Source organism: Lethenteron reissneri, chromosome 26 (genome assembly GCF_015708825.2).
Source record: "Lethenteron reissneri isolate LAM-NWPU_2019-01 chromosome 26, ASM1570882v1, whole genome shotgun sequence".
Taxonomy (NCBI): domain Eukaryota; kingdom Metazoa; phylum Chordata; class Hyperoartia; order Petromyzontiformes; family Petromyzontidae; genus Lethenteron; species Lethenteron reissneri.
Genome location: NC_083804.1, coordinates 5278880 through 5292616, shown reverse-complemented (window position 1 = coordinate 5292616; position 13737 = coordinate 5278880). Strand labels below are relative to the sequence as shown.

The 13737-nt window shown below is 45.9% G+C and overlaps 1 protein-coding gene across 1 annotated transcript in view; it reads left to right on the top strand.

The window, feature by feature from the left end:
* Positions 1-7492: 7492 nt before the first annotated feature.
* The window catches only part of LOC133347535 (homeodomain-interacting protein kinase 2-like), a 33116-nt gene continuing 26871 nt past the window's right edge, over positions 7493-13737 (top strand). The window contains exon 1 of the mRNA XM_061559875.1: positions 7493-8022. Coding sequence (XP_061415859.1) covers positions 8004-8022 — 19 coding nt within the window. The 5' untranslated portion in view covers positions 7493-8003. The remainder of the gene's footprint in view (positions 8023-13737) is intronic.

Sequence of the window (13737 nt, the reverse complement as noted above, 5' to 3'; positions counted from 1 at the left end):
TTATCGGGATGATGGCCATTGGGCGAAATCATCACGGTGGCAACCAAGGGATTGATCATGGCTGATGATGGTGCCCTGCAGGCTTGAGTGCCGCATTACGGAACATGGCTTGCTGCGGACTGCTGACCGACCTCGAGATGTTCATAACCGTCGCATATTGAGTATCGCCCCCTAGTGTTCTGTCCCTTTGTCTACAGCGTTTCAACTGAACAACACGAACAGTACAAAACAATATTACAACATTTAAAGCTTTCGTGACTGCAGGGATTCATCTTCTTGGTTCTTTCGGTAAAGTCACGTAGAAGGAAAATCATGAAATAAAAAAAATAAAACAAAATACAATTCTCACGACGTTTCGGCCACAACGCAAGCAGCCGTTAGGTGAAGAACAGGTCTGTCGGAAAGACAGCGTCTGAAACGTGAGAATTGTATTTTATTATGTTTAATCTATTATTATTTTATTATTTCCCATCTACGTGACTTTACCGAAAGAACCAAGAAGATGAATATTACAACAGTGCTTTAATGTTGTACTAACGCATACTTTTTTTAAATAGTCAAACGTATGTGTATTACCAAGTGCAAAATGTCCGCATTAAGTAAATATGCGTCTGTACCCTTTTAACCCAGGTCGCCCTTGCTATACGGGAAATCTTTTACGATTCTCAATGGGTTTGTTTGAGAACGTTTCCATAACACCGCAAGTGGTGCCCATCTGGTACGAAGCATGCAGGTGATTTACACATACATGTGCGAGCAGCAACAATAAACATGCACGTGTATATATGCATAAGCCCCGCATCTTCATAACAGTCTCAAAGTAACACCCACGAATATGAGCGGGATGAAAATAAATGACCCACACGCACGCATTCCGAGGAAGCTATAAATAGCACCTGGAGGTTGCTAAATTTAGCGACTATGCATGGGAGAGAGATGGGAAGCCTATTTCAGTGGTCAATAAGACACTGCGTTGGGCCGGTTTTACAGGGCTTCCCATTCTGACTCCTGCCTTCTTGTGACAATTTTGAGAACAAGCAAAGGTCATGATGGTCGCCGGTGGTCGCGACGAATGAGTGAGTGGCAGCCGAGGGAGAGGAAACGCGCCCAGAAAATCGTCCACCACGGAGATGGAGCGATGAGGTCAGCTCGTGTTAGTGGAGTAGTAACTACGACATTGTCAGCTCAGGTGGAGGGGGGGATGGGCAATCGGTCAGGTGTGACCCCAATATTTGAATTGTCTCGCACGGTCGCACCTAGGGTATATATCGTAGCTCATCTTGCTTAACCGCGTCATTACATACGTTTTGTGTTTGTTTTACATTTTTGTTAAAAAGATATCTCACATTGTGGTTGTCAAGGGGGGCCAACTCGTAGCTTTGGGGGGGTGGGGGTGGTGGCGCGGGGAACCGCCTGCCCGCACGCTCGTCACCGCTACTGGCTCGTGGGCAGAAGCTCAGTGGATTGCACCGTCAGCCTCGTGAGAGATGAGAAATGGCAATGGCTTGGGGAGACCTTCATCCAGCACCGTAGTGGATAGATAATGGCTGATGATGATGATGATGCTCAATCACAATCGGACACTAGGCCAAATTAAAGAGTTAAATTGACCAAGTTGCCTACATTTTCCATAAATGTGCAAGAACATTTGAAATGCGTGTACAACGATACATGTTTCTAATGCAGCAACAACTCGCCTTTTTGAAAATGCAACCGTTGGAAAAAAATACCAGAATATGGGTGGCCATTCTTCTGTATATGTATGCAAGAACTGCTGCCCTCAATGCGTATCTGGATTTTTTTTGTCACACTTTAGGAATCTTTAACTTCACCGTGTCAAAGTTTCCACGCAGCTGACTGCAGATAACATGCACTGACAAGAGGTCCACCTTCCTGTTATCTATGAAGCCTACAACGAGGTTTTATCTGCGATAATAAAGTAAAATTCAGTTCAAATTTTTCAGTTTCGGCTACTATATGGCGATTTTTCAACACTTATTTTCGGAAAATGAGTTCATTATCTTCACATCACTGCTGGTTGCAAATGGAATAGAGGTTCTCCTATCTCGTGCCTCACTGCCACGCCAAATTGTCAATCATCGTCTCATCTCTGCACCTTTTATCTACCCTTGCATTGAAGCCACCCATTATTAACGCAACGCATTCTTCAATTGCAGTGCGACCTTAAAAAGAGAATAATATATCACGACGTTTCGATCGCAACACAAGCGGTCGTCCTCAGGCGGAAAAAATAATCCAGCAGTGGAACTGCTGAACCAGCGAGAGAGCTGTTACAACAAGAGGTTATTTATGTGGCGATGGGCAAGCAAGCGGGGTCTGAGCTGGAAAAAAATTCCATCCCCCGGACGCAAGCACGTCAGTTGTGTTAATGGGGGAGATTAGGGAAAGAGAGATTAGGGAGAGAAATTAGCATGAAATGGGCTTCCGTCGCCACACAAGTGATTCATCCCCGCATATGCGCACAACAGCAGTGTTAATGGGAGATTAGCACTATGTTGATGGGAGAGGTTAGGCTGGGAGATTAGGGGGATTAGTAAGTTAATGTCATGTCTATGTGTGACACAAGCTGATGCGCTGCCAACTGCGCTGTGAGGTAGTCACGAAAGCTTCAAATCAAAATTAAAAAGTGAAGTATAATGTTTCAACGTATGTTCAAAGCACCCTGAATGTGCCTGACCTCATGGGATCATGAGAGAGTCAAGCAGGCCTGAACATGGATAGTACTTAAATGTGTGACCACCAGGGCATGAGATGACAGTGCTGAGTGCCACACTCCCGTACGCTTCGTGAGTTTTCTATGGTTTCCTTCCACACGAAACCACAGTCATTAACGGAACTCGACAAACATCAGAGTGCAGTAGGACCCTCCTGAATATTCGTTTTGGAGACTCAGTGTGGCTTTTAGAGTTAATACTTGTAATTATTACTTAACGTATAAGAGGAGATGAGTGATAAGTGCTATTTTGTGATCGTGCTGGCTTATGACGAAACAGAGGTCGCAAACAGGTTTTGATTCCTTATCCGTACCCGTACCCGGCCGCACCAGGGTCGCAAACGGGTACCCGTACCTGGCCGGGTACGGGTAGCCGGGTATCGGGTAGGGTACGGGTATCAAGTACCCGGTTGCGACCTCTGTGACGAAACCACCCAGAATACGCCAACAATTGCCAGAGCTCATAAGCTAAGTAGGGATGAATTTGGATACCATCCAGGTTGTCACGAGTGACTTTGGGGCTTTGGTGCGTGGTGACCAGCAGATGGCAACTGCAGGACAGTACTGCTCTGATCCCACGTACCCCCTCCCCGCCCACACAAACTCACATTGACCAGCGTAGTGAAGTATGGCTGAAACAACCCCTGCGATCCGCATGGCGTGGAAAAGCGTTTCCCTCCTCCGGCAGTGGATTGACAGAGGACTGTAGATGCCCAGTAAACATGCCAACGCTGAGCTAACGTTGGCATGTTATTGGAACTGTTGGACAGCGTTGTTTACCGAGGGTGCATGTGTACTTTTTGTTGTTGACAGTGGAATGAAGGGTAACAGGAGATATTCTTGGTTATTTCGGTAAAGTCACGTAGAAGGGAAACAATAAAATAATAAAATATATAACAATAAAATTCATCAGGTGTGAAAACCACAGCAATAAAATGTTCTTGCTGTGGGTTTGCTCGTGTTGCAATCGAAACGTCGTGAGAATTGTATTGTTTTATATTTTATTATTTTATTGTTTCCCTTCTACGTCACTTTACCGAAAGAACCAAGAATATGAATCCCTGCAGTCACGAAAGCTTTAAATCAAAAGGTAACAGGAGATGTTACTGTGATGTCAACATCACGGAGTTGAAGCGATGCCCTTAAATAACACGTAACGAATAGAATATCGATGCTTGCCAAAGAAGTTTTGATTAATATTGAAAAAAATACGTGTATGAATTTATTTGCAGACCTCTGAAACAGGATTTAGTTCATATTAACTATATTCTGCTGTTCGTTGCATAATCATTTCATTTAACATTTGAATGGAGTATTACTCTGTACACAATACCCCAGAGATGTATGCAAATGGCACAACGAGTGAAAAGTTCTTAGACCTTTCTCAATATAAACCAATGGAAATGAAGGACGAGCGGTGGCGCAGTGATTAGCACCCTGATCTCTGTACCCCATTCAACCGAGTTCGATTCCCGTCCGCGGCTAACATCTATTCTGGCGCGTGATGTTTGAAATCGGTCTTTGGGAATCCGCACCTCTTCACCAGAGCGAACCGACCTCGTCAAACCCGGAAGGACCATCATCCGGCAGTGGATTGACAAAACACAGTCATTTATGAATGTGCGCTGGGAATGTTCCGATTCGGATGGGCCGTCGCTACATCAGAATTATGCACTGACAGATACGGAAAACCTACTTCGATTGCACACGAAACAACAAAATTGAGGGTGTCCCAACAGTCAGACCACGTAGGGTTATTATATTTATTTTAACACGTAACATAGGGGTTATTTTCATTTTTTGTTCAACATTTGCTCAAACTGATTTCCATTAAGGCGAATGCGTGCATGAATTCTCACTTGAAATGAATGTATTTTAAGATTACAGCTGCCTTCTTCAGCATACGTAATAAAAAAAAACGAATTGAAGCCGTTCGTCTTCAGTCAATCTCCTTTGCCATTAGTCACGCGGCCTTCTGGGACTGCGTCATTTCAGGAGGATCGTTTTGAACACGAGCACACCGTGCACCGGTTTCGACATTATGCGTCTCATCAGCAGAGTCAGGCGTGTTGTGACAAGAGAGATCAATGGAGAAGAGGGTGGGTGGGGGGTAGGGAAATGGGGTGGGGGGGGGCAAAGGGGGGGGGCAGGGGATTGGAGCGGAAGTGGGGGGAAGGGAGTGCTGGGGCAGGGGGCAAAAGAGTGGGCGCCGAGGGGAGGGGCTACTGCAAAGACAAAGATCCCCCGTATAGCCTTGACAGACTGTTGGGGCAAGTGCTGTCATCGAGAAGCACCTATGAAGGCCGGAACGGCACACGAGAGGGGGGGGGGGGGGTGGCCTAGCACCACGCCCGACCGCCTTTGTCTCCCCAGTGGCGATGTTTTTTTTCTACACTGCACCAGGTACTCATTTGAGGCTGAGCCTACCTAGGGGAAGGCCCAGGACCGGTTCTGATAATCGTCGCGAATGTTGGCCGTGAGCGAGAATCAAACTCGGGTGACCGGATTCGTAGCGCAGCGCGCTAACCACTACACAGAGTAGCACGGGGAAGGTATTTAAATACTGTACGTACACAAATAACCAACGCCCCACCTCCATATAGCCTACACACTAGACCGTCAAGGGAAGTATTGTTGCGAGCACTTATTGGGGCGCCACGGTGGCGAGACTTTCACCTCCTGTTTACCAGGAGAGGTAGTTGGAGTTTGCGTGTCTCTCCCAGTGGTCTCGTGGGTTTTTCCCCGGGGTTTTCCCCCTCCACATTTAGAATTAACATCATCACGCGTTCAGAGCATTTGGCTCCTCTATATTTAAACACGATAAGCCATAATACGATAAGCCACTTCGTTGAGCTATCATTTTTGGACAGGTTGCTTCTGAAAAAGAGCTACATAGCTCAATGGGCCTTAGCTGGTAAAATAAAAGAAATAAAAGTTTTTAGTTTATTAAGGCCGTCACGGCCAGAGCAGCCCCGGCCGCCTTCATATCCCCAATACTGATGGTTACACACCGCATTAGGTACAGTACTCATTAAAACCTGAGTCTACTTACAATATTTTATTGCTGTTTCTGGTACGCTCCAGTCCCAGGTTCAGTTTTACCTGTCATCTCTGATGTCACCAACTTCAAATTCTAAATTTCCCCGGTGGTCCTCAACATCATATCCTTGGTCTGCCAATAAATTTCAACATGCTCGTGATACCCAGCTGAACATCTCATGACAATTTTGAGATATTTTAAGTAAAATGTTTGAATAACATTAATATTCGGATAATTAGAACCTGAAATGTACACTTTGCAAAATTAGTACTAAAAATGAAAAGTAAATAAACAACACTTCCTTTTTTATGTTATAGCCTGTATGCCACAGTGTGGTTTAGGACTGTGAACAGCTTTTATAGCCCCTGGTAGAACAAGATGCAAACCCAAATTGTGAAACTTTTGCGCGGACGTAGTACCAACTAATTTTGTTTTTAGAAGAACTTAATTATGCTCTTCATAATGAAGTACGTATTGTGATTTGAACTTAGCAACCTACGTTTGATTTTTGGCCACGACTAAAAGTGGCAAGTGATATATGAACCGATCCTGCCACCCCTTCACCAACCTGCACTGACCAGCACGGCGAAGTAAGGTCAAACAACACCTTTGGCTGATGTGGGGAGGGGACATAATTGGAAGAGCCAAAGCCCACAGAGTCTCATGACTCATTGATCATGGGAACATCAACTGTGGTACTGAACTTGAGCCAGAAAAGGGCTGGTAGATGGCTGGCACTGTGGCGTAACCAGGGGTGGGGAGAGTGCCATGGTGGGCATTGCCTCCTCCCCCACTGAAAAACATACATTGAATGTGTTTTTTCATTAATGTACTTCTCTCTTTAAAAAAAAAAGCTTACAATTTTGAGATTGGCTCCCCGCCACACATACGTGTATGTACACACACACATGCATGTATGTATGGTGTGTGTGTGTACACAACGCAGGGTGTGGTAGGATGTAGTTGGTGTGTGTGTGTGTACACAGTGCATTGTGCAGTAAAAATACGTGTCGTGTGTTGTGCGGTAGGTAGGAGTGGCTGCTGTTCAGGTGTATACAGTATCTATATGTGCTCACACACGGCAAGGCGTGTGACGAGGGAGTGGTGTGTGTGGTGTGTGTGGTGATGGTCGACTCAGCCTCAAATGAGCCCCTGGTGCGTTGTGTAAGCATCACCAATCGAGAGTCAAAGGCGGCCGGGCGTGGTGCTGACCACCCACCCCCTCGTGTGACGTGCTAACAGCACTTGTCCTAGAAGTCTGTTGAGGCTGTACTGGGGGGGGGGGGGTCTTTGTCTCTGCCTGCGATGACAGAGAGGGTGTTGGGAGGGGCTCGGGGGGGACAATGAGAGGGGGGGTGGTGAGGGGAGGGGCTGGGAGGGATGAGGAGTGGGGGCTGTGGGGGATGAGGGGCGGTGCTTTTGGGGGGGGGGGTGTGATGAAGGGCGGGGCTGTGGGGGTGGAGGAGAGGGGGAGGGGTGTGATGAGGGGCGGGGCAATGAGGGGCGGGGCTGTGGGGGGAGGAGGTGAGGGGGAGTGATGAGGGGCGGGGCTGTGGGGGGAGGAGGAGAGGGGGAGGGGTGTGATGAGGGGCGGGGCTGTGGGGGGGTGATGAGGGGCGGGGCTGTGGGGGGGTGGTGAGGGGCGGGGCTGTGGGGGGAGGAGGAGAGTTGTTGACGTCCCGAGCAGTGAGAGCGCGGAGCCGTGCGGGGGTTGGGGGTGGAGGAGGAGGGAGGAGGAGACGACGGCGTTGGCGGTGGTTGGTGGGGTGGTGGGAGAGACGACGGAGAAAGGAAAAGGAGAGAAAGTGAACCGGGGAGAGTTCGGATAGGGTGGCAGATTTGGGAGGTGGAGGAGAGATCGAGAGATAACAAGAGCGAGACAAAACGCCGTCGGGGAGAAAGGAGGAAAGGCGGACGGAGGCGGAGCGCCGCCGGGCTCGAGTCGACGAGAAGAGAGAGAAGCGAAAGCGCTCGCGGCGAGGGACGCGGTGAGATTGTTCCCAAAAGCGGGACACAAGGAGGGGGGCACGGAGACTGAGCGAGACAAGAGGGTGAAGGGGACGAGACACGAGAGAGAGAGAGAGAGACACGAGGAGGAGGAGGAGGGAGACGCTTGAGGGACGCGGAGCCAAGATGGCAGCAGCAGCAGCAGCAGGAGCAGCGCGGCCGGGCCCGAGCGCGCAATGATCGGGGCGCATCTCGTCCGTTCCGCGGGCTCCTCCTCTTCCCATGGCCCCCATCTACGAAGGTGATTACTCCCATCATCTCTCTCTCTCCATCTCATCACTTCACCCACCACCGTTCTCACGGCGGAGGCCTCGGTGGAGGCAGGCACCCGGTCTCGGAGTAAGGACCCGGTGTTCCGGTCACAACACCGCCTGTCCTGAGGGCTCCCTTTGTCCAACAGGATGGGTTTAAAGGGCTCGGAACAGGTTCCTCTGTGCTCGAGTTGGGTTCGACGTGTTCGGTTGGGGGGGTGGGGTCTCTAGTTCTCGGGTCTCCACCAGCTCGAGTTACCCACGCCTCATCCCCGGTCTTGCCTGGTTTCCCCGCCCGGCGCGGAGTCGCGTGGGCCCCCGGGTGACTCAAGGCCGCACCATCTCGGGCTCGACAAAGACGGCTGCGCGGTGATTTCATGAACTCTTGGGGCAGCTTTTAACGATTATTTCCAAAATGCATATCTCGAAACGTGCACACTCTATCTACTTTGTGTGGGTATTCGTGGGGTAAGGATGTGTGCTACTCGCGCTGTGAGACTGTATTTTGTGTATCATGTGCAGAGCAGCTGAGAGGGCATTTATTGTGGGACCAGGTGAGAAGCCATTGAGATCAAGAGCCTGTTTTTAATTAAAGCACACGTCTTTAAAACAATTACGAAAGGGGACTCTGGGACACAAAGGCAAGTAATGTATAGTAATAAAACATCTGTTCTAAATTTTAGAAATTGAGAGCTCTTAAGAGCGAAAGAAGCACATGACTAGTAAGCATCTCCCAACAATGAACGCAGTAAAATGTCAACAGTAGCATCGTGTGAGACCAGTAGCATGTTAACGTTATTTGGTTGTATATGTGTTTGTAGTTGATGAGAACGCGTTGTATAATGTATTATTTGTATCGTTCGCAATGATATTTGGAGCAAAAACGTAACGTTAACGCGAAAAGTTTGTAAGACTGGGCACTTTCGCAGGTGTTAATGTGAAATTATATTGGGGGGTATAACAAAACAGCCTAGCTGAATTAATGTGGAGGAAATCCATATTTTCCATAGCCCATCGAATTGTATCTGATGACGACATGACGTGTATACAAACAACGGTACCACGTTATTTATAGATGTCCCAACATCCAAGCCAATTCAATGCTCCCGCCCAACGGGGTTTGTGGCGATGATTTCGTGCGTGCCTCTGACTCTGCTCACTCCCCTTTGTGGCCAATGTTTTCTTTAACATTGCATGCAGTGTCAACTTTTGTATATGAAGCTTACGCCTACAGCAAACTTTGCAGAATATCGTAAAGAAGCATGGAGGGATGCATGCTTCGAATAGCATTTGGAGAAGTGATGACGAACACATGGATTAAATAACATCCTCAGATGTAAAGATATAATTTATATTGTTAAGAAAAGTGGGCTTAGGGGTAGGTCATCGCTCCAAGGGATGCCGACTAATGTTTAAGATTAGCAAGGGTAGTGACGGCCAGTGGATAAAATGCAGCCGAGTTAACGTCCACCAGATAGAGAGATGGAGCGACAAAATTATACTGTGTGGGTTGCTAGGTGGATCGTTGCCTCGTAGGATCGTGAGGGATTACGTCGGCTATTTAAATCCATATGGTTTTTCTACGTCTTGAGATGCATTCATATTTAGTTACTGTACTCAATATATTTTAATACCTAACTTTTTAAAGATGCTACGCAATATTGGGTGGCAGGGGAGAAATGGCGTAATGGTTAGCGCACTGCGCTATAATCCCTACCACAAAAGTTTGATTCCTGGCTCGGGCTAACATCAGTGGCGAGCAAACTCTGAATCAGTCCAGGACTCAGCAATGCTTTCTTCAACAACCCGCACTGACCAGCACGGTGAACTGTGTGGTCATACAGCTTCCATGTCTGATGTGGTGTTGTAGGGTGGCCGTCTATTTATGCATTACCCAAAGACTGAACTTTGTTATACAAAATTGGGGGAAGGTTATGCAACCATGGACAACAGGGGAAGCACATATTCATCAGGGGTTTTCAGGGTTTTTCCAAGGAAGTTCGTTAAAGACGGTTGATATTTATATATTCAACCTGGAGAATATGTCCAAAGAGATGTGTGTGGAGGAGTGACGGGAGTGGATGGCTTTTAATAAAATAAAATCACCCGGGATAAATAACAGCTTAACGTGGAGAAGAGGAAGTCTTTTGGACACTTTATGGGATTTTTTTTTATAATCAAAGTTGTATAAATTTTACCTGGAATTTGCACGATCCCATCAGACATCAGTAGCTAAACAGGTTTGAGCCTGGCAAGTGCTTGAACGGCCGACTGTCATGCAAAAAACAGTTTGAGGCGTTCTAGACTATTACAGGAATACATTATCATCAAAGGGCAGTGTAGAAAAATCCATTGTTACTGTGCTGTGCTACAATGCCTATGCTCCCTGCCTTTACCAACCCACACTGACCAGCGTAGTGAGGTACGGTCAACCAGCATAATGTGCACAGTATGGAAGGCACTTCATCTAGCAGTGGATTGACCAAAAGGCGTACATATATATAAAGTACATCTCGCTGGGTGATTCTGGTTAGTGCATGGCCACAATGGGAAGTTTCAAAGTTAAAATATTGTTGACAGATTTTCCATGCCATGGTATTGTGGATTTTCCATCATTGACTTCAGAGCCACCAATGGAGAAGAGTATGTGGACATGATAATAGATTTTTCCTTTTTTTTTGGCAACAAAACAGGTGTTAAGATGTTAAAACACCAAACTGAAACCTTTTATAAGGAATCATGTCTGCATTAACCACAATGCTTGTGGTCAGAATGCAAAAAAAAATGTTTTTGCTATTTCTACAGTTAATGGATGCAAACTACAGTGGTTTACTATATGGTCCTTGGTTGCATATCCACAATATCACTGTGGCTGGCCATTAGTTTTCTTTTTATGAAGGAGATTTGCACATCAGCTTGTTGATGATATGATACTGTGGATGGTGCACTAGTATCTACGACCAATTTTAAATCCAGGAGGTGCAATATTTGTGTCTCGAATTGGGTGCTTATTCTGGATGTCCTGTGTTCCACTCCTTTCGCCAGCTTTCTTCTGGATCTGTGTCAGATTCTAGAATGCTGACAGCACGATTCCAGAAGGAGCGATTGGAACTTGAGTTGGCAGCGAAAGTACATTGTTGAGGTCTTGGTTAATGTGTAGGTGGTAGTTGTTGTTGCAAGAAAACGTGTCGGCTCCCTTGCATATCGCATGTCTATGTGGATATTTGGTGGTAGAATGTTTGCCAGAACAGGAAGCCAGACAATTGGTGTTGGTGTCAGTGTTCTTGTTATGATGCGCATTGTGTTATTTACCTGCGCATCTAACAGTGTTGTGTAAGAGCTGCTAAACCAGGCTGTAGTGCAGTACTCTATCACCGAGTCGATTAGTGATTGGGCGTCAGCTGAAATATCCCGGGTTGTGCCTGCAAGTTTTTGTAGCGGGGCTTTTTTTGATTTGGTATTTTCACAGATCTCTTTTTATGAGACTTTAAGGTTAGGCTTCTATGCATGATAACCCCTAGATATCTTGGAGTGGGGTCATCGCCCACTTGGCTACCACAACAGGACACAAGAAGAGCAGCATATGCTGCATGAATGTTCAGGTGGAAAGCACACTTGTGGTAATTTTTGAGAGATTTGGACAGTCTCCAGTGATGGAAATATCCCTCCAAATTCATTAGATCTGATGTTAGAGTATTGGGCAATATTCTTAAGGTTTGTGCCCTGTGCAACAAGGACTATGTCATCTGCTTATACAAACTTGCGAGATGATGCACCTGCGAGTTCATATGTGCAGATGACGGTCCTCTTGCTGCACCAGCAGACTCATTAACTCATGGTTATTGCTCTTTATGCCTTCACAGCATACCTTGCAAGCGTGACCTGCGACATTTGTTAGGTTCACACATCACACTAATTTATTCCAGCAACAACTATTGAATTGATCTACATTCTCAGCGATGTGAGATCGTATTTTATTCTTCTTTGTCCCCATATGAACATACGAATCTTGGATGTCAAATCAGCAGGTGTTATACTGCAGTATTATTCCAAACGTGAACCAAGATTTTCTGCCATCATCCATGAGCAGTATCCTGTCTTGCCTTAGTCTAATATTCCCTCTTTTTTATCCTGTGTGAACCCAACCTCAACCGGTCTTTCATGTATTTCCTTATAATTTATTTAGTTTATTGTTTGCCTTTGTTATCCTGTACCTTGCAGTGAACTTACTTTACACGGTATGTGAATACGAATGTATTTTTTTCTTGAAAAAAAATGAATATACAATGTTGTTGTGTATATTCGAGTGCTGTTTATATAGCAGCAAATCAGGCAGCTGAAACACAGCACACGGCTACGGTAAGACACCCAGTATTTGGGTTTTAGCTATATCCGTTTGTCAGCTCCCCCACTACTGTACCGTGCGATGGCTTCCTGGTTAACTGCCCCTTCGCCTCGCTATGTGGGCCTTGCTGTGCATCAAACTTGGCAAGGCAGCAAAAGTGACGTCGCCCACTTTTTAGTGGTAAATGCTGGTATGTTTAGTATGTGCGGTTGTGAAAAGTACTAAAGCATACGCGGCCCGGCCCCAGCATAAAGTATATGTGTGGGTGTGTGTATTGATCTTTTTCAAGGCTGGCGTGATCATACAAAGTGCAAATATAAAATGCTATATGTAATCATCATCAGCCAACATTTGTCCACTGATGAGTGAAGGTTAATGCACAATAATATAGCAATGTTGGTTCTCTATGTAGACTGGCCCCTGACAATAGGAATGTGTGATTTTCACCATTGGGCCAAGGCTGCCAACATTAGATAAGCTTTATCCAGTGCACCTTTCAGGATGAAAACACTTTGATGTGTTAAACTATCACGGGCTGGTGATATGTCTTAAGTCCAAAACGGAGGTGAGTAAATACAATTGAAATAAGGGCAGACGTTGCTATTCTTAGACACTGTTGGGTTTTTCTATCAAAACTTTTTTGGCTTAATCGTTTGCAAGTTTGTGTTGGGCAGATTACAATGCTACAACAAAGATGTGTACTGCTAAGTCACTTATATGTCTGTATATGAATGCATCAAACTTGGCAAGGCAGCAAAAGTGACGTCGCCCACTTTTTAGTGGTAACGAGGGCACGAAGCTTTAATTAAAAATTAACAACATTAAAAATATATAACAACCGCCATTCACAACTAAGTGGCGGTGACATCACCATGGCACCTGTGCCAGGCCATGTGCACCTTGAGGCCGTGTCGACCAGGAGGTCACGAGACAGACCCAGGTGCCATGGGTTGACTGATTGAGATGACTATATATACAGTACACACAAACAAAACGGGCTTCTCTGCTATTCCTTGAAAATGACAGATACTCATAAAATGATGGCCAAATTTTTTTTGAACCGATGAAGAGGTTATTGTGAATGTGTGGTGATGTCAACCTCTACACTTTCCCCAGGGCTGTTTCTGTTATTTCCGTTGACTTTTCAATAAAAGTAATTTTCACATAGAAACACGAAAGCAGTATTACCACAAACCGCAAGGTTTAAAATTTGAAACAATTTCAATATGGTACTTTGGAGGTCGCTTTACACAGTTATTTTTGTGGAAGTAAACAGGACGTTTCTTGAACTGGAGATTGTTATGAAAGTGAACTTAGTTTCATATTGCCATGATACCTTAAACGGTTTCGTGAACTCTTC